This window comes from Ovis canadensis, chromosome 3 (assembly GCF_042477335.2).
Source record: "Ovis canadensis isolate MfBH-ARS-UI-01 breed Bighorn chromosome 3, ARS-UI_OviCan_v2, whole genome shotgun sequence".
Taxonomy (NCBI): Eukaryota; Metazoa; Chordata; class Mammalia; order Artiodactyla; family Bovidae; genus Ovis; species Ovis canadensis.
The window spans coordinates 177979486-178001788 of NC_091247.1; the positions used below are offsets into that span (position 1 = coordinate 177979486).

The following is a 22303-nucleotide window of genomic DNA, read 5'->3' on the forward strand; positions in this document are numbered from 1 at the left end:
CTTTACAGGAAAGAGCTGTCCTATGCCAGGTTCCTCTTTCTACCCCTCTTTTTTTGGCACCAAAGAGATAAAATCAAAATGGCCCAGTGGCCTGTTTCAGTCCAAGCTATCCATGAGCAATCACAACCCATGTGCCATCAATGGACCATAGCACTCTGTCTACAGTCTCACAACCTGGAACTGAACTTTATGATGAAAGTTTAGAAAGTCAGCTCCATGCTACTATTTCTCAGATATGCCTGGTTTTGAACAGGTGAACAGCTGAAAACAGTGCCAGTTTTCCATTTGAGGTTCCTCTATTCAATAACTGAATCATCAAACCTACACAAAATGTTTAAGGCAGAACCATCTGCATGGACACACAATAGAAGCAAGCTAAAGGTCCATCAATAAGAAATAAAGTATAGTCACACAATGGAAAATAGGGCGGGAAAAAAACTGAACGAGCAAAAATAGATGCACAAATCTCAAAAACAATGTCCCCCATCTTCTCCCCAAAAAGAAAACTGCAGACGGACTATTACAATATGACTCCAATCTTATAAAGGTTAAAAGCTTACAGGGTAAACAACAAGGTCCTGTATAGCACAAGGAGTTATATATAATATCTTATGATAAACCATAACAGAAAAGAATATGAAGTCTATATACGTAAAGTATATATGTTCATATACAAATGAACTGCTTTGCTGTATACCAGAAATTAATACAGCATTGTAAATCAACTTTACTTCAAAAAAGCAAAACTTTCAAGACCATGCCATATATCCTAATGGATATCTTTATATAACAAAGCCTAAAAAGATGCTTGGGAATAATATGTATCAAATTCAGATTAATAGCTACTTCTGAGGAGGGAGGTACATGGGGAAGGGGTACCCAGGAATTTAAGTCATTCCTGTAATGATTTACTGCTTAAACAGGAAGTGAGTTACATGGGCATTCTTTATATCATTATCTATATTTGGGGTTTAAATAAGATGAAAAAGTCATCTGGGTTGTAAGAACTTTTCCCCAGTGAAACACAATGCTCTTGTTATTTTGATTAAAGATGGAATGTTCCCTGTAAACATGTTACTGCCACAACTGCTCTGGATCAAGGCCAAAAGGATACAAGGAACCCTCGTGATTCAGTTTTGATGCTGTCCTGCTCACCAGACCTAGGAGTCAAGGCAGGACCTAAAGTCTAAACTTGAGAGTAGTAAACATCTTATTATCTGCCAAACGTCTCCTCTGCAACCCCGCCTCTGTTCCCAGGAACACTAAGGTTGGTGGATGGTAAAGGATTCAAGGATTCCGTGACCTGCCCATGTGTTTATTCTCTCCCCTCAAGTCATTTGTCTCTTCATTCTGGAATTTACTCCCCCATTTTCCTCACTCGTCAGTCCTTTAGGTTTCAGCATAAAACATTATGTCTGCAAGAAACTTCTTAACAAATTTTTCCCCAGCCTGGATTAAGAATGCTCATGGAAGCCTGAGCTTCTCCACGTTCTGCAGATGCAGTGAATGACTGCTTCACTCATCTCGGTCTCCTCAGCACCTATATACGGTCTGATAACAGCTGATACTCACAGAAGGTTAATGGAATGCATGAATGAGACAGTATGAGCTCGTTGAGCATCTTATGAGGGTGGGATGTGGGTCATCTGGGCAGAGAGGGAACACAGAAAGTGACTGAAAAATACAGACTGTACTTGTAAACATTTAGACTATAAACATAAATACAGATTTGTTTTCAAATCTACTGTGAAAATGGAGGGTGAACTTGGAAGCATTTTTTAGCTCTAAGTGTCTAACCCTGGGCAGCTTGCTTAGTCTGAACTTGTGTGTCTCCGTCAGATAAATGATGATAACTGACCACACTTATCATGTACTTCAGAGCTCTGTATATGCGCCTGATGGCTTATTCCCGTCCTTAGGGAATTCGAGGTAAAATGATTAGTGGAGTTCTGGTGCAGGAAGGGAGACCTTTTCTCTGCAACTTCGCCCAGGAGTTTGATTCTAATTTTATAGCCCATTACTAAGCCACTTGCAATAAAGACACTCAGGAGACTATTTTTCTAAGTAGGTGCAGGACATGAGCGAGTAGAAGCTAAAAATAAAGAGAACTTTGGAAAATGCAGGGAACTGAAAGATCAATGTACTGAGGACAGTGGGATTTTGGGGGGTTAGCAGACAGAGGTTTGAGTATGTTCCTAATTGTTTGGCCTTAATTCACAAAACCATCTGCCTCACTGCCCCCATCACCACACAACCAAGGCATGTAAACACCATACCTCTGTATCTCCAATGCAAATATCAAGTCTATTCATCTTTTTTTAAGTTAATGAATCTTTATTTATTTTGTATTATTATTATTTTTTAAATTGGAGGATAATTGCTTTATAATGTTGTATTGGCTTTTGCTATATAATACGAATCAGCTGTTAGTATATGGATCGAACCCAGGTCTCTCACATTGTAGACAGACGCTTTACCATGTGAACCAGCAGGGAAGTCCAATATTTATAGACATAGATATATAGATATATCCCCTCCCTCTTGAGCCTCCCTCCCACCGCCACCCATCCCACCTCTCCAGGTTTGCATTGCATTCTGATGTTGTTACTAGCTGAGGTCTAATAGACCATGAGCCCACTGGCAGGCAGTATCACCACTTAGTGGGATGATGACTTTGGTGTTAATCAGCTACGGAAAAGACAGTCGTGCTCATTAAGGATGGAGGTGACTGCAAGAGTACTTAGCAAGGTATTCACAGGTGCAGGTGATCCCGCCATATAACATTTCTCCTCCATTGCCAATTTGGGAGGAACTATAATGGATTTTTCCTTTGTCTTTATTAAGGAAAGGTAAGATTATTTATACGATAATTTTTGCATTGATTCTGCCCTGCCTTTTACTAGCTGTTTTGATAGTAATAATGCTTGAAATCGGTGCCTTCCAGTTCTCTTCTACAGTAGAGATGATGCCTTTAAGTGATTTGAAATATGCTCCCTGTAATTTCATGCTTTGTCCTTTTGCCTGTGAAGTAACAAAAAATAAGCACTATTCTTCTGTCTGACTCTTTTTGACCTCATGGACTGTAGCCGGCCAGGCTCCACTGTCCATGGAATTCCCCAGGCAAGAATACTGGAGTGGGTAGCCATTCCCTTCTCCAGGGGATCTCCCCCACCCAGGGATCAAACCCAGGTGTCCCACATTACAAGCAGACTCTTTACCATCTGAATCACCAGGGAAGCCCCATTCTTTTTCCATGAAGGCACTTCAAATATTTGAATGAAACTATTGTTTCCTCACCCCATAATCCCTTTTCAAGTCAATTAACCTTAATCTTAATCCTTTAGCTATCTGTCACAGAGCTAAGAATGTAAGTCTCTGATGCTCCATGACTCTCCAAACTGATACTGGATAGAAATAATGAGAGCAAACATTTATTGAGCTCTTACTATGTGACAGATACTATCATTAAGTACTTTGCCTGTGTTAATTCATTTAATTTTCACAACAGCCCTACAAAAAAATCTCATTACCTTCAGTTTAAACATGAGGAAACTAAGTCACCGAAAGGATAAATAACTTTCCTAAGGTCACCCAATTCACAGGTGGCACAACTGGCTTTTCAACCCAAACAGTTTGGTTCCAGACAACATAGTCTTAATCCCAATGCTGTTCTATTCCTCAGGGTCCCAAATCTCACTCATAACTGAGAGTCTGGAGCTCCTAACTCTATAATAGCATAAGTTCAATGGGATACTAGTGCCTGCAAAATGGTAATATGTCTTTCTTGAACAAGATTCCACTGTCAAAACCATTTGGGAAATGCTGAGTAAGGTAACACTGAATAAGTTTCCACTCTGCAGGGCTTTCCAAAGTCTTTAATATTTTCACAAGCATGAGGGGTCTCCAAAATCTAGATGCAGAATTTTCCAACCCTATTTATCCTTGGAACTCTCATCTAATAAAACACCTAATAATATGTGGCATTTGATAGACTATTATTTAGGGAATACTGACCTAAAGTGTAGTTTAGATTCATCCTTATTCTCTTTCTTTTCTTTTTTTTTTTTCTGAAAGAAAATGATTTCATTTTATATGATCCAGAAGTTTAGCATCATCTCCACAATATAAATGGCTTCCCCATGGGCTCAGCAATAAAGAATCTATCTGCAATTCAGGAGACGCAGGAGACACAAGTTTGATCCCTGGGTGGGGAAAATCCCTTGGAGGAGGGCATGGCAACCCATTCCAGTATTCTTGCCTGGAGAATCCCATGGATAGAGGAGTCTGGGGCACTACAGTCCATGAGGTCACAAAGAGTCAGACATGACTGAGCTACTAAGCACACATGCACACAATTTAAAGGTTTTGTATCTAACACTTACTTCTCCATCTCATTGAAGGTATCATGAGAGATGTGAAATACACAAATACACTGTGGCCACCATAACCCTTTGGTTCTACTAAGCTGTGCTTACTGTGCTGTGATTACTAGCTCGGTCATGTCTGGCTCTTTGACACCCTATGCTATTACCTTTTTTTAAAATGGTCCTGCCTTGACTCTTGGTCATTGCAATTTGCTGTAAATACTCACAATACATACTAAGCCATTCATCGTTTTTTTTTGTTTTTGTTTTTTTTTACTTTTTTCGGGAAAAAATTAAATCAAGTCTCCTGAATATCTCTAGGCTTCTAATATCTTCCTCCTCTTCACAGTCTCAAAGATTTCTCATGGGTTTCATAGATAACAGGTGGAAGCAGTAAAGGAACAGACATCATGTGAGAATCTTCTGTGGACTGAGAGTCATACCATGCATTTTATGTGGCACATAAAATCTCCAGGACCTAGGGAGGTATGGATCATTAGTCCCAGTTTACAGATGAGTAAACAAAGGCACACATTAAACAACCCGTCACGGTCAGCGCACTTCGGCATTCAACCATCCCACGTGCAGTCCATGTTTCTTGGGTGCATTTCATCCTGGTAAATAGTTACCTGTGGCTTATTTATTAGGTTGAAAACATCCTGTTAATTTACTATTATTTAATTTATTAATCTTAAGTTCTGACTCTCACAAGGAAAATGCTTATGAACCATATAATACAAAGGCAAAAATGTGACATTCCCATATTTTACAGATACATTCTTTCTCAGGATCAGCTTGCCATTCAGAAACCTCTCTGTCTCTCTTTTCTACACTCATTTCTTGATCTCACTCAGGCAGATACTTTTCTTCCTCACTTTGGATAGCCAGGTTTAATTTCATAAAAATAGACTTTATTTTTTAGATCAACTTTAGATTTACAAAAAAGTAAGAAGCTAGTAGAGAGAATTCCCATATATTCTGCAGCCAATTTCCGCTAATATTAGTGTCATGTATAAGTACAGAACGTGTTATAATTAATGAACTGATGTTGATACACTTTCACAAACTAAAGACCATAATTTATTTGAATTTCTTTAGTTTGTGTCTCATGTCCTCTTTCTACTCTACAATCCCACTCAGGGCACTACATTATACTTAGTTGTCATATCCCCCGAGGCTCCTCTGGACTAGAACAACTTCCCAGACACTTCTAGTTGTTGATGACCTTGACAGTTTTGAAGAGTACTAGTCAAGTATTCTATAGACTGTTCCTTAACTGGAATTTGTCTGATGTTTCCCTCATGGTTAGATGGGGTTATGGGTTTAGGGAAAGAAGATCACAGAGGTGAAGGGCCATTTCATCAAGTCGCTCTGCATGGCCCACACCTAAGGAGCGGAGAGTCATGTTCTTTTCCTTCTTTGACTCCAGAGTATCTGTTTAAATTATTTGGCATTCTTCTGCCTGGGAGATCTGTCTCTTCACCTCTTTATGTACTCAGTTACCAGGTCGAGTAGAACTAAAGTACTAGGGGTAAAAAAATCATTTGGTTCTAAAATATTTCTTCTTACAATCCAGGGCAAAAGCATTTTTGAAAGTCTATTTTCCTTTGCTCATATTTAAATATAATTTCATTCTTTTTCATTTATGACTTTATATTGGAGTACAATTGCTTTACAATGTTGTGTTAGTTTCTGCCATACAACAAAGTGGATCAGCTATAACTATACATATACCCCTTCCTCGTAAGCCTCCTTCCCACCAACCATGCCCCACGGCATTCCACCCCCCTAGGTCATCGCAGAGTGCTGAGCTGAGCTCCCTGTGCTCTGCGGCAGCTTTCCACTAGCTATCTATTTCACACATGGTATTGAATATACGTGAGTGCTGCTCTCTCAATTCATCCCACTCTCTCCTCCCCACAGTGTGTCCCATGCTTGTTCTCTACATCAGCGGCTCTATTCCTACCCTGCAAATAGGTTCATCTGTGCCATTTTCCTAGATTCCATATATTATTTCATTCTTAACTGAACACTTTATATATATGAAACTGAGCCTATAGAGGATATAAAGATGATTCACACAAGGCTCCCTGCCTGAATAAACAATCCTCGGGGTCAATCAGAAATGTATGCATTTCACAAGGTAAATAAGTGCTGTGAAAGTGTTAGTCTGTAGTCCACAGGTAAAAAGTGCTTTGGGAACACTGAGAGAATAGTACAGTCATCCTCCTGTATCCGTGGAGTACTGATTCCAGGACCCCATGGGTACCAAAATCCCTGGATGCTCAAGACCCTTATATAAAATGGCACTACTAGTATAATGAATACAATCAGTCCTCTCTACCAGTGAGCTGCACATCTGTGGATTCAACCAACCCCAGATAGAAATTTTGGTTGAATCTGAAGGAGGTATGACTTGTAAATATGAAGGCCAACTCAATTAATTCAAGCAAAGTTTGATACAGGAAGAGGGAGTCCAATGTTGGCTTCCTGGGTGTACCACCATGATTCTGAATGATCCTAATTATGAAATGGAGAACCTTAGCTCACAGACAATAAAAAAACTTATTTAAGATCACACAGTTGTGTAATGTAAGAACCTAAACTGAAAATCAACTCTTCCAGTTCTAGACCCTATGTTCTTTTCACTGTATCCATCCAGAAGATAACACAGAAGTCTGCTATGTCATTATTTACAGCAGAAATGAACAGAGCACTTACCTCAAATAAACGTAAAACTCTGGCCAGTGCACCAACTTCTTCTTTGAGTGAGAAGATCAGCGATACAGCATTTTGATCAGAGTTGCCTTCAATGTAGTTTGTTTCCTATAGGAGAAAATGCATTTGGGTAAAATGTTTTTTTTTTTTTTTTTTCCACAGCTCAGCAATTCAGTCCTGTGAAACCTCCAAGGAAGAAGCGAGCATGAACTTTCTCTTCTAGTTAAGCCTTGGAATCCAATGAGCTACATACATTCTATATAGAAGTATATGTGCAAGGGAAAATAAGTAAATCAAGCAAAGTAAAACATTAAATGATGTGCATAGATCAAATTTCAATTTTAGAAAACTCTAATTATTCACTGGGGCTTCCCTGGTGGCTGAGATGGTAAACAATCTGCCTGCAATGCAGGAGATCCAGGTTCAACCCCTGGGTTGAGAAGAGTCCCCTGGAGAAGGGAATGGCTACCCACTCCAGTATTCTTGCCTGGAGAATTCCATGGACAGAGAAGCCGGGCCAGTTATAGTCCATGGGTTCACAGAGTCAGACACGACTGAGTAATTAACACACACACAATTATTCACTGATGTCACCAGTCACTCTAGAGATTGCCTTTCAGTGACACTTACCAAGTGCGAGGTACAATCAGGGCTCTGAAAGAAACAAGTGAATAAGAGGATGCCCCATTCATCAGCAGCTCAAATTTTTACTTAATAGACACATACACAACAAGCAAGGTAAGTAGAAAAAGATCTTAAAGGTGGTATGATGGTTCAATAATTGTCCCAGGAAAACACTGAGAAACAGAGGGTAGAAAATACTAAAATTAGAACACACACAGGCTTTTAGCTCCAAAGACATTGGTTTGGAATCCTCTCTCTTCCATTGACCTACCAGAGCACTTTGGGACCAACAGCTTAACATTCTTAATTTCTTCATGTGTGAAATCAGGCTAATGTATAATCCTGCCAAGCCCTATCAAAACAGTATTCAGATGATGAAAGAAAGACAGAGAGAAAATATTTTAAATATAATAATAAAAGCATACAAAATGATGGAAATATTAAAAATACCCACAAAAGATTTCTTGGCCTTCAGTAAAGATCTCACAGGAGCATTAATTTGTTCCCAGATGCTGGGATCTGAGATACCAATTGTTGAAAAGGAGCCACAGAATACATAAGAGCACACAATTAACTCACTGGAAGATGGACATCTTCAAACAGCAAAGAATGTCTAGGATCTAACATTTTCTCCAGCCATGTGACAGCAAATTAAGGTGGGACTAGGGCTGCCACTCCGGAAAGGGTTGGCCAAAATCTTAAAATGTTAAAGTTAAGGATTAAATTAGGTTTTACAATAATACACAAAGTTCCATGTGTGCTTTCAAATAAACATCATGTACCTAAAACTGGGAACAAAAACTCTAGCAGAACAATTACTCTCTTGTAAGGAAGTTAATGAAATTAGTGGAATGGATGTTGCATTATCTCAGTGAGAAGGCTGTGCTGGGCAGGCTCTCAGTGACTTGCTATCTTAAGCCCTGTGTGGCCACTGATGACCCTTAGGATGAAATTCTTTTAATTCAGAGAATTTAGATTTTCCCAGAAACTCACCTGAAACAGTATGGGGGAAGAACCAGAATTATCAGTAAGTGTGATTAGAGGGAGCCTTAGATGAATAGCAAGACTGAACTGTTAAATATCTTTGTATTGACCACAGTACTATCTTTCTAAAAAAATTTTTTTGATCTACCATATATTAAAAGCCCCTATAAAGTCATGCCTGACTCTTTGTGACCCATGGACTGTAGCACAACAGGCTCCTCTGTCCAGGGGATTCTCCAGGCAAGAATACTGGAGTGGGTTGCCATGCCCTTCTACAGGGGATCTTCCCAATCCAGAGATTTAACCTGTGTTTTGTGTCTCCTGCACTGGCAGGCAGGTTCTTTACCACTAGTACCACCTGGTTAGTATACTGTCTGAAGCATTATAATAAGCACTTGATTTGGATTATCTCATTTAATTTTGATAACAGTCTAGAAAGTAGGTTTTCTCCAAGTGCCGTTTTTATTGATGACAAGAGGAAGGCTTAGAGAATTTGAATAACTCCTCCAGAGCTGGAGCCCATGTCACTGGATGCCAGCACTCTGTCCATGAGTCATAACTTCCTGTGGACTCTACTTTCTGTCTCTAATCCTGCCAGAGACACACAAATCAGTCTCTGATGTCAGTCTTCTTCCTAGGAGAGAACACTGAGCCCTCAGTTCTTCCCAGCTTCCTTGAAATGACAAAAAATTCCTATTTCTAGTTCACTTAGCAACATTATCCTCTCCTGTTGGCCTCCAGGAAACAGAATATTTCAACAGAAGTCATCTACGACTAGGGTGATTCAGATGTGAATGTATGGAACTCTGCCAGCCACCACCTTCCCACTTCCACCCAAGCCAGTCTGACCTTCTCCAGAAACGGCCCTCAGGGTCAGGCCTTTCTTTGTTTCCCACTGACAACAATCCAGCCCTTAGTGATTGGCAGTGACTAGATGATCCCAGCAGAATTTAGGGCTTCCCTGATGGCTCAGATAGTAAACAATCTGCCTGCAATGTGGGAGACCTAGGTTTGATGGCTGGTTTGGGAAGATTCCCTAGAGGAGGGCACGGCAACCCACTCCAGTGTTCTTGCCTGGAGAATCCCCATAGACAGAGGAGCCTGGTGGGCTACAGTCATGGGGTCACAAGGAGTCAGACATGACTTGGCAACTGAACAACAACATAGCCAACAATATACAATACCTCTTTCGAATTGTCAAAAGTCTTGTTGGTGCCTCATCTCCTGAGATTCACCCTCAGGAAACTCCTCTACAGAAAACTGACTTCGTCCTTGCCCTTTCAACACCTTATTACAGGAAATGCACTGCATCCCACCCTTGTCCCTTTTCAAATCCATTACCCTTCCTCAAAAGCCCCATGGGTAGTACTTCTCTCAGAAAACTTCTGTACTCCTCAGTCAAGGTGAATAATCCCTCCTCAATCTAGGTATTCTGTTTGTCTCCTGATGCCCACATGGGACTTGAGAATAACTGACTCACAGAGATAGGCTTGTCCACAATCTCATTTTAGGGAAACTATGGGCCAAAGAAAGTGACTCGCCTGGAGAGCACACAGGCAGTGCATGGCAGCTTAAGAACTCAGGCTCCTACTATGGAGAACAGTATGGAGGCGCTTCATAAAACTAAAAATGGAATTGCCATATGATCCAGCAATCCCACGCCTAGACATATATCTGGACAAAACTATATTTCAAAAAAATACATGCACCTCAATATTCATAGCAGCACTATTCACAATACCTAAGACCTGGAAACAACCAATATGTCCATCTGACAGATGAATGGATAAAGCTGTAGTACATATGTATACCAGCATATATATATATATATATATATATATATATATATATATATATATTACTGGGAGAAATATCAATAACCTCAAAAATGCAGATGATACCACCCTTATTATTTTGAAATGAGGAAAGAGACTCAGCAAGATTAAGTGGCTTGTCCAAAGACTCTCAGCTAATGAGTGGCAGAGCCTGTAAGTGAACCTAGGTCCAATAACTCCAAAATCCTTAACCTAAATCCCAATGACTCAACTGGAACAACAGCTCCCCTTTTCGAAGCTTGAGGGACCTGAACTGAAAGGAAGCTCATGGAATTTTGTGAAATGATGTGATCTTGGGTGGATTCTGATTCCAATACTGTTCTGTGGACCAGCATGGGCTCTTGGGCAAACATTTTCCAGAATTTGTTTAAACTGGCTCATAATCTGTAATTATTTGCTTCAAATAGATATGTGAGTTGACTTAAAAACACATGTACACTCAGGATGCATAAAGGTACAGAAAATTAGTTTAAAAACTAGAAAAGGAGAAAGAAAGCAGGGAGGAAAAAATCTTTACTAGCAACCAAGAAGAAAAGAATTTTGATCACTGAGAATTGCACAACTGCCCCTCATCTCACATGCCAGCAAAGTAGTACTCAAAATTCTCCAAGTCAACCTTCAACACTACATGAACCATGAACTTCAGGTGTTCAAGCTGGATTTACAAAAGGCAGAGGAACCAGAGATCAAATTGCCAATACCCGCTGGATCATCAAAAAAGCAAGAGAGTTCCAGAAAAAAACTTCTGCTTTATTGACTATGCCAAAGCCTTTGACTGTGTGGATCACAACAAACTGTGGAAAATTCTTCAAGAGATGGGAATACCAGACCACCTGACCTGCCTCCTGAGAAATCTGTATGCAGGTCAGGAAGCAACAGTTAGGACTGGACATGGAACAACAGACTGGTTCCAAATAGGAAAAGGAGTACGTCAAGGCTGTATATTGTCACCCTGCTTATTTAACTTCTATGCAGAGAGATCATGCTAGGCTGGATGAAGCACAAACTGGAATCAAGACTGCTGGGAGAAATATCAATAACCTCAGATAGGCAGATGACACCACCCTTACAGCAGAAAGCGAAGAAGAACAAAAGAGCCTCTTGATGAAAGTGAAAGAGGAGAGTGAAAAAGTTGGCTTAAAAACTCAACATTTAGAAAATTAAGATCATGGCATCTGGTCCCATCACTTCATGGAAAACAGATGGGGAGGCAATGGAAACACTGACAGACTTTATTATTTTGGGCCCCAAAATCAGTACAGATGGTGACTGAAGCCATGAAATTAAAAGATTCTTGTTCCTTGGAAGAAAAGCTATGATCAACCTAGACAGTATATTAAAAAGCAGAGACATTACTTTGCCAACAAAAGTCCATCTAGTCAAAGCTATGGTTTTTCCAGTAGTCATGTATGGATGTGAGAGTTGGAATATAAAGACTATATTCTGCTGAATGCCAAAGAATTGATGCTTTTGAACTATGGTGTTGGAGAAGACTCTTGAGAGTCCTTTGGACTGCAAGGAGATTCAACCAGTCCATTCTAAAGGAAATCAGTCCTGAATATTCATTGGAAGGACTGATGCTGAAGCTGAAACTCCAATACTTTGGCCACCTGATGTGAAGAGCTGACCCCGATGATGGGAAAGATTGAAGGCAAGAGGAGAAGGGGACAACAGAGGATGAGATGGTTGGATGGCATCACCAACTCGATGGACATGAGTTTGAGTTGGTGATGGACAGGGAAGCCTGGTGTGCTACAGTCCATGGTAGCACATGTCAAAGAGTTGGACATGACTGAGTGACTGAACTGAACTGATAAATACATTTAACAGAAATAAGTTCTCTTTGCTTTTGTCTAACAAATACATTCTATTGTTAATATATTTGGAAAAAGAGCAGTTTTCATAACTGCAAGCAATTAATCTACAGCAAAGATATTCCAGGGGTACTCATTGCCGACCTTAGTGCTTTTGGGGGTCATGGGCAGAGGTGTGTTTTCACATGTGTGATTATACAAACACACATCTACAGTGTAAGACACCCAGAAACAAGAGCAGACATCCTGCTGTGGACTCACTAAAAGCCTGTCTATTGCAGAACTTATCTGCAGGAGGAAGCAGTGTGGTTGGAGGAGTGCACAGGGTGTTGGAGTCAGACCTGGGTTTGAACACTGACTCTGTGCCATTTAGAGCTATGATTTCTGAGTTTCCTTCAACTTTTAATCTGTCACCCCATTCTATTTTTCTTCACAGCACTTATCCTCCACATGAAATTATATGTTCATTTGGTTAAATGTTATAGTCTTGTCTCCTCCACAAGAATTTAAGTTTCACCAGGGCAGACTTTATACCAGCTAGCTGTACCTAGCTCAGAGTAGGTGCTCAATAAGTCTTTGTTGAGTTGAGTGAATGAACGAGCCAGACGTCTCTTGCAGGATTGTTGTGCTTGCATGTGTAGATCAACTTTCTATCTGGACTACACCTAGGGCATTCTGCTTATCTGGGTTAGAGCTTCAGGAAGGTATAAATGTGTCTTTTTGTAGATTGTCAGAGCTGGAGTCCTAGAGACTCAAAGGTGTTAGTAGCTCAGTCCTGTTCAACTCTTTTCGACTCCATGGACTGCAATCCACCAGGCTCCTCTGCCCACAGAATTCTCCAGGCAAGAATACTGGAGTGGGTAGCCATTCCCTTCTCCAGGGGATCTTCCCGACCCTGGGATCAAACCTGGTTCTCCCACATGGCAGGCAGATTCTTTGCCATCTGAATCACCCTGGAAGCTCTCCCAGAGACTATTTTCTATCCACCTCCCCCACTTCCCAGCCCCCCGTTTTACAGATCCCAAACTGAGCCTCTTCCCCAGTTAGGGAACTTCTTGATGATACACAGCATCAGCAAACTAAACACAGAGTCCACATCACCTGATCCCGGGTCCATCACATTTCCACTGAGAAGCTCCACCAGCCACTGGGCTTGACTCAGTGTGTGTTCCTCTTGCCAGTATTCTGACACATTTTGTTCAACAAACAAATCATTTCCGGCTAGACACCCCTGGCACTTCTCCTATATTCCAGAAAGTGTGCTAAGAGCTTTAAAGATATTATTTCACTTGACTCTCATACTAACTCTAGGATATGGGTTTTTTTATTCCAACCTTTCAAATGAATAGACCTGAGGCTCTGCGAAGTTAAATAGCTTGCTTTCAACACACAGGTGTTACAGAGCACTCTCTAAACCGTCCTCTTTACACTCTCTAAACCTTCCTCTCCCAGGGGTGGGCTTTAAGTCTGAACCCTAAATTCTAGGAATGTGGCCAGTCAATTAAAGAATGTATTTTGCAGTTGTTCACCTCAAGGAACAGGGAACACTTTCTAGAGAATAGAATGCACCCTGGTCATTATTCTTGCCACATTAAGGTTCTCTTACATTCCAAGTTCAAGGCTGACTCTTGAGTATTTTCCTCTGTGTTTCTTCATAAGGCATTTTCTCCCAAAGGTGAAAAAAAGGATACAATTTCTTACAATTTTGCCATTTTGATTCCTGGCTGAGAACACTTGTAAAACATCACAGAAGAGTAAATCCGGATGGACCCCTACTCCCATTCCAGACTGTTAAGGACCAATGTACAAAAGAAAAAGGCGACAGAGACTTGTGTAAAGACACACAGCGAGTCCATTTGTGGCAGCTCTGAAAGCCGATCCCCAACTCCTGCAGCTCATTCCCTGAAAGTCACCCAAGGTGGATGTTCTCTCCTTGGGAAACGTGTTGAGCACATGTGTTATTTGTCAACTTCCTAAACGTTTCCGTCCTCCTCAAATGAACTCTCAATGTCCTGGTGAGTTGATGGGAGTTGAAAACACCAACACTGCTCTGACCTCTTTCCACGGCGGGAGGGGGGCAAACGCCCCTTCCTGCGCAGCTAAGACCCGACCCCGCCTCCCCAGGCTCACCTGTCCAAAGTCGCTGAATTTCCTGCCCAAGGCTCCGCTCTCTAGGACCAGAGCTGACATGCTGGCTCGTAGCGCGGGCCTTCTCTACAGTTCTGCGCCGTCAGCCGCAGGGAGATTTGCAAACAGCGCTAACAACACGTGGTGCTGAGGTTTTTAACCTGGCTTTAGGGAGGAGCGCCTCCAAGATGTCTGCTGCCTGGTACCCGCCGCAGGAACGCCCCTCGATGGGCGTTGTCCTGACGCTGCAAGGCTCTGGGTCGGGACCTGGGCCACCCAGAGGGGAGCGGCAGGGGGAGCGGCCGGGGAGATTGTGGAGGATGCGGAGAGGCCGAACTTGGCTGCCCTCCTGGGATGTTGGAAGGCCAGTGAGGGAGGGCAGGACCACCTGTGCCCTGGAGATTAGACACGTTGGGCATTTCCAGGACTCTCCAAAGCCTGGGCACAGATTCTCTGCCACTGGAGTAAATCTGTGGCTGCCTGATGAAAACAATTGTAAGAAGCAGAGTCAAGATCTTAGTTGATGTTTGGGGAGGGGTTCCTTTCTATTAACCACCAAAGAAACGACCTTTTGGGGTCTGACCTCAGAAAACTAAATAGATGACGTTGTGAATGCTGGGCACTGTTGCTAAGGAGCAAAGGTGAGAGCACGACCTGGGTTGAAGTGCAGCCAGTGTGTCACTGAGCTGTTCACATCACTGCTGGGAGGGAGCACGCAGAAAGTATGGTAGCACCACCTTACCAGGACATTTTAGTAAGACTGTGGGTAAGAGAAAGCATGAGGTGACACCTTTAACATTAAGTAGAGTTTTTGCCCTCTGAGCCACCCCACCTCCACCCTCCCAGGTGGCACTAGTGGTAAAGAACCCGCTTCCCAATGCAAGAGGCCTAAGAGACGCGGGTTTGATCCCTGGGTTAGGAAGATCCCCTGGAGGAGGGCATGGCAACCCACTTCACTATTCTTGTATCCTCTGTCCATGGGATAGGAGAATTCCTGGAGAATCCCATGGACAGAGGAGCCTGGCGGGCTAGGACCCACAAGGTTGCAAAATCTGAAAGGACTGAAGTGAGGTAGCATGCACGCAGAGTTCTTGCTGTATCGTTCAGCACTCAGTAACTGGGAGATACTGCTCAAAAGTATACCATAGCAGATCTTACTGCGGACCTTTATTGTGTGCCAGGTGGTGATGGGGATGCAGGGGGGACCCCGCCTCCCCCACCATGCTACCATTCTGGAAGACAGACAGCAAACATATAAGTAAGTTTAGGCAGAGTTAAGCCTTCCAAAGAAAATAAAATAGGGGGATGGGCTAATCTGCAGGAAGATGTCATTCACCTCCACTTTTTCAGTTCTGACACTGAGATGAGACACTCATTCCCAGCAGGCAAAACTAATTTACATGAACACTGCAAAGACAGAAGTTCAGAAAAGATGTTAAACAAATCAAGATCGTCAAGGCCTTGAGTCTCTGCCTAATATTTAGCCAGGAGAGTGTAATGGGCTAAGAGAAAACAAGTCAACAAGCCAATAATAGAGGCTGCTAGAAATCCACCCATTCCCCTCCCATAATTCTTTGAAGGAATGACCAGGCACCTGCCAAAAAATTTTAAAAAAAAAATCAGATTTGGAATTCAAAACAAACAGATTGACTCCTGATTCCACCACTAACTTTGGCCAAGTCCTTGCCTCAATTTGTCTTTAACATGGGGTTTTAAACAGGGAGCCCAGCTCGGTGCTCTGTGATGACCTAGAGGGTGATATGAAGATGGGGTGGGAGGGAGGCTCAAGAGGCAAGGGGTATATATGTGCTTATGGCTGATTTGTGTTGTTGTACTGCAGAAACCAACACAACTTTGTGAAGCAATTATCCTCCAATTAAAAATAAATAAATAATAAATGTAAGAGGCAAAAAAATAAAATAAAATGGGGTCTCAAGGGTTGTTTAGGATTCTTGGAGCCTCTATTACATGTCTAGCTTTCTACTGGTTGCTATGAATACAGACATAAGTATAATTTCTATCCAAAAGGAGTCTTTGGGTGTGTGATTAATATTCCCTGTGGTCAGATGGAGAATCAGTGTTGTTGAACATAGAAGAACAAGGCCTTGATTTCCACCTTTGGGAGAATCCATATCCTTTATTGGACTCCAGTGTTTTTCTAGTGTGATAGACTTGAAGTTTGGCCCCTAGGTCTAGAAGATCCCGTGGAGTAGGAAATGGCAACCCGCTCCAGTATACTTGCCTGGAAAAGTCTATGGACAGAGAAGCCTGGTGGGCTACAGTCCATGGGGCTGCAAAGAGTAGGATATGACTGAGTGACTAAGATCACACATACACACAGACATGAGATGAAGAGTTTTCTTCCATCCCAAGATTGCCTTGCAAACATCACTTCATCCCTTGATGTTGCTGCCATACTAAGGAGAGCAATGAATGTGACAACCCTGTTATGTTGCTATTTAAGAGGCATGCAATGAATAAAAGCAAGCAATAACAGCTTCTTACTTAAATAAATGCACACTGTATGGTAGACACTGCCAAGCATTCCCCATGTGTGGTTTCATTTTTCCCCTCCAAAACCTTGACCTATGAATCCCCATTTTATAAATAAAGAAACTGAGACACAGAAAGTTTAAATAAGTAGTTCAAAGTCAAACTACATTTCACCCAGTTCCAAGGCACTGGCTCTTACACACTCTTCCTTCCCTTTTAAAAATAAGAACAGCAATGATTTTTAGGACAACAAAATAATAGCAATTCTTTTTTCTTTTCTCATCTACTAAAAATAAAATTCTTAATTTCCTCTCTCATAAAAATGACCCAGATCTGTGTTGGGAGGAGAGCACAATTAGTAGTCTGCTGCTTTAGGGAAAAACATTTGGTAGCTTTTTTCAAAATTGTTTTGGCTAAAAGGGGAAATTTATCCATGCAATAAGATTAAAACTCACTTACCATGAGATTGCTGCTGACATGAATTTTGTGTTTTTTTTTTTAAAACTATCATTTAAATCGGGATGGAATGCAATGTGTTGCTGTTGTGAACAGGGGTGGTGGTGAGCCCTAAGAAAATTGGTGTAAAAGGAACATCCAAGAATTCAGCCTGTGTGGAGAGGGTGTGGAGAAAAGGAAACCCTCTTACACTGTTGGTGGGAATGCAAACTAGTACAGCCACTATGGAGAACAGTGTGGAGATTCCTTAAAAAACTGGGAATAGAACTGCCATACGACCCAACAATCCACTGCTGGGCATACACACTGAGGAAACCAGAATTGAAAGAGTCACGTGTACCCCAGTGTTCATCTCAGCAATGTTTACAATAGCCAGGACATGGAAGCAACCTAGACGTCCATTGTCATATGAATGGATAAGAAAGCTGTGGTACATACACACAATGGAATATTACTCAGCTATTAAAAAGAATGCATTTGAATCAGTTCTAATGAGGTGGATGAAACTGGAGCATATTATACAGAGTGAAGTAAGTCAGAAAGAACACTAATACAGTATACTAACACATATATATAGAATTTAGAAAGGTGGTAACAATGACCCTATATGCAAGACAGCAAAAAAGACACAGATGTAAAGAACAGACTTTTGGATTTTGTGGGAGAAGGCGAGGGTGGGATGATTTGAGAGAATAGCATTGAAACATGTATATTACATATGTGAAATAGATGACCGGTCCGAGTCTGATACATGAAACAGGGCTCTCAAAGCCAATGCACTGGGACAACCCTGAGGAATGGGACGGGGAAGGAGGTGTCGGGGGGGGGGGTTCAGGATGGGGGACACATGTACACCCATGGCTGATTCATGTCAATGTAGGGCAAAAACCATTACAATATTGTAAAGTAATTAGACTCTAATTAAAATAAATAAATTAATTTTTTTTTTAAGAAAGAGAGAGAATCCAGCCTGTCGACCACTGAGATTTGCTGACCAACCAGGAAGAGGTAGGCACCATGTCGCAAGATGTGCAGTTGTATACCTGGTAAACTTAGAGTTGACCTTCACTTGGAAGTTGAAGATTTCCCAATCACTGGAGGTTATCAAACACTTGTCATTTAACCTCACAGATCGAGAGTTGAGTTAATCATAATCTCTGAGTTCATGGCAAGTAATCAAAACCTCCAAGGCCCCTCTCTTGTTTTATTTATTCATTCTCTTTTATCTTCATGCCACATTCCCATTCCTTTCCCCTAGATACAACATCCTTAACATACTTTAATATTTAGTCATGGATTTATTAGCTACAAGGAAATATTGGTGTGTGTACGTATTTTTCATGAATATGAGTGATGTCATAATATAGGTTTGTTGTTGTTGTTGTTGTTTAGTCATTAAGCCATGTCCAACTCTTTTGTGACCCAATGGACTGTAGCCTGCCAGGCTCCTCTGTCCGCAGGATTCTCCAGGCAAGAATACCGGAGAAGGTTGCCATTTCCCACTCCAGGGGATCTTACTGACCCAGGGTTTGAACCTGTGTCTCCTGCATTGGCAGGCAGATACCTTACCACTGAGCCATCTGGGAAGCCCCAGTATAGATTTACTATAGCATATTCTTGGAACGTGGTCATGCTACTGAATGTAGTAACTCTTTGCTCCTTTAACTAGTGTAGTATATTTCACACTGTGTAACTACCATATTTGATTTTTCCATTCCCCAGTGATGAATTCTAGGCTGTCTCTAACTTTCCACCACCCTCAACAGTAATACTGTGATAAATATCCTCATCCTTGTCTTCTTACATCCTGTGTGAGAATTTTTTTCTGGGATAGAAGGATGAGGTCCTGAATCGTAGGAAATATGCATCCTTAATTTCACAAAGTAATGTCAGATTGCCCCTCTGAATGGCTTGTATGAGTCCACATTCCCACCAGCAGAGCAAATGGGTTCCTGTTGCTGCTGCTGCTGCTGCTAAGTCGCTTCAGTCGTGTCCGACTCTGTGCGACCCCATAGACAGCAACCTGTTGCTAGGTATCCTCAATATTTGGTCTTTTCCAAATGTCTGATTCCTTGCCAGTATGTTCAATATGAAAAGGTATGTTCCCCAGTGGCTCAGCTGGTAAAGAACTGCCAGTCAGTGCAGGAGACTCAGGTTTGAACCCTGAGTCAGGCAGATCCCCTGGAGAAGGGAATGGCAACCCTCACCAGTATTCTTGTCTGGAAAATTCCATGGACAGAGGAGCCTGGCAGGTACAGTCCGTGGAGTTGCAAAGGATCAGACACAACTGCACATGCACACACACACACATCTAATGAGTGAGTCTGAGCATCTATGTACTTAAGAACTACACTCTGAATGCTGCTAAGTCACTTCAGTCGTGTCCGACTCTGTGTGACACCATAGACGGCAGCCCACCAAGCTCCTCCGTCCCTGGGATTCTCCAGGCAAGAATACTGGAGTGGGTTGCCATTTCCTTCTCCAATGCATGCATGCTAAGTCGCTTCAGTTGTGTCTGACTCTGTGCGACCCCATAGGTGGCAGCCCACCAGGCTCCGCTCTGAATAGCTCTTTATCAAACACTTTACCTATTTTTATATTAGGATTCCTGGCCTTTGTATTTAATTGCAGGAATAATTTGTGTAGTCTCGATATTAGCCTTGTGCCTTTCTCAGATCACTAAAGATATCATCTCATCACCAGTCACTCTCAGTTAACTGTCAACTGGTGTCTTTCCTTGAGAAAAGTTATAATTCAGATATAATAAAAAATCGATCTTAAAAATGCTGTGGCTTGTGCTATTGGGATCTTTTTAAAGAAGTCCTTCCTTATTCCTATGTTGCTATGATACTTGCTTCTTTCTTCTGTCATCCTGAGTTTTCTCTTTCACATTCAGATCTTTAATCTTTCTGGATCTCTTGCATATGGGATATGGTAATGACCCAGCTGTTTTTATCTTCTCTCTCCAAATCACAAGCCAGCTTTTCTATAACAAGTCCCCCTGATTTTTATGTCAGGATTTTCTGAGTCAAGATGAAATTGCCATTTGTACCTGAGTCTTTCTCTAAAGCTTAATTTTTTTCCATTGGTGTATTGCATTATATCACTTCTTGTGTGTCAGTATCATACTACATTTATTATTACAATAGGGTCTGGTGGTATATCTTAATATCTGGTTGTCAGGTCCCCTTTCTTGCTTGCATGTTTTCAAAAGTTTATTTGGGTATCAGTACACACTTATTCTTCCATATTTCCTCTGAAACATTGATTAGTTTAACCCTGAATGTGTTGGATAATCTGTGGACACTTGTGTTAAACAGGAGCAGTCAAGAGTAGACATACACACTAGATCCAAATTTATGAACACAGCAAAAGTTTCTCCATCAATATTATACATGATGTGATGTATTTCCTTTCATCTATTAATATAATGAATCACATTGGTAGATTTTTTAGATGTTAAACTCTTCTTATATGCCAGGATAAAACTTCTTTAATTATAATGTTTTAATTTTTATTACACTAGTAGATATGGTTAGCTTTATGGTTTATATAAGATTTTCCCATCCCTTTTTAGTAGTGAAATGAAACTGAAATTTTATTACTTGTACCATCATCGTATTTTGAAATCAAGATTATAGTAATCTTGCACAAGGAGTTGTACAACTTGCCCTGTTATTATAATTTCTGGAATAACCTATAGAAGATAGAAAGTATTTGTTTCTTGAAGATTTGGTAGGACCTCTTGTAAATATGTTGGACTGAAATTTTGGAAAGCAGGAAAAGTAATATAGTTCAATTTATTTCACTTTTATTGGCATATTTATTTTTTATGTTTCTTCTCAGTTTGTATTTTTTTTCAGAGATTAATTCATTCTGTCAAGGTCTCAACAAAACTACCATATTACTGTTTATAACATTCTTTTATTTTTTGGAGTTCTTTTGTGTCTATATTTATTTTTCCTTTTTTACTTTGTAACTTGTTTATCTGAATTTTCTCTTATCCTGCCAGATGTTTGCCCAATGAGAGTCAGCATTTCATAAGACTGCTCCTCTCTGCTGTTTGTATTGTCATCTAGCTCATTGTTTCTCTCCACTTTTCTTTATTGTGTTTGAGCTTGCTTTCTTGCTATTTTCCAAACTTCTTGAGTTGAACACTTAGTTTATTTGTTTTTAATTTTCTTTGTTTCCTGATAAATGCATTTAAAATGAACTGTTTCTAAGTACTGCTTTGGCTGTGTCTCATTGACCTGATACAGTTAGTGTTTCCGTTATTGTTTGGTTCTAAGTTTTGAATATAATGATCTCCATAATTCAAGAGTTATTAGTAGTCTGTTATTTTAAATTCAAAATACTGGAGATGTTTTTAGCTCTCAGTTTTAAAATTTCTAACTGAATTACTTCATGGCTAAAGAGCCCAGTCTTTGTCACTATGATTCTTTGGGGCTTATTGAAGCTTTTTTGGTGGCCAAATTTTTTTTTCAGATATTCAAAATTTTCAGATACAATAGAAAAAATAGGTCATCTTTATTTCTTAGATATAGATAGATATAGCTATCTTAACATGCTCGCTTCAGAAGTTAATAGATCAGATCAAAAAACTGATCTAGAACACAAAAACACGTTCAAACATTTATACAGAGATTACAATATACATACATATCTTGTGTTTTAATCTAATCTGAAAATTTCTTCTTATTAGTAAGCTTAACCCATTTAAATTTATTGTAACAACATTTATGTTAGGGCATATTTCTTTTATTTTATTTCATATTTTCCATTTCCTGCACTTTCTCTTTATTTCATTTTCTCCTTTTTAACCTTCCTATGGAAGAACAGATCAAATTTTGTTCTTATGATAAAAATGTTATCCTTTCTATTTGTTTTT

General features: G+C 40.6%; 1 protein-coding gene across 1 annotated transcript in view; it reads right to left on the reverse strand.

Moving 5' to 3' along the window:
• Positions 1-14988, reverse strand: part of PAH (phenylalanine hydroxylase) — an 86050-nt gene extending 71062 nt beyond the window's left edge. Inside the window, exons 1-2 of the mRNA XM_069585200.1 lie at positions 14470-14988; positions 7086-7190 (exon numbers count right to left, since the gene is read on the reverse strand). Coding sequence (XP_069441301.1) covers positions 7086-7190; positions 14470-14529 — 165 coding nt within the window. The 5' untranslated portion in view covers positions 14530-14988. The remainder of the gene's footprint in view (positions 1-7085; positions 7191-14469) is intronic.
• Positions 14989-22303: the final 7315 nt, after the last annotated feature.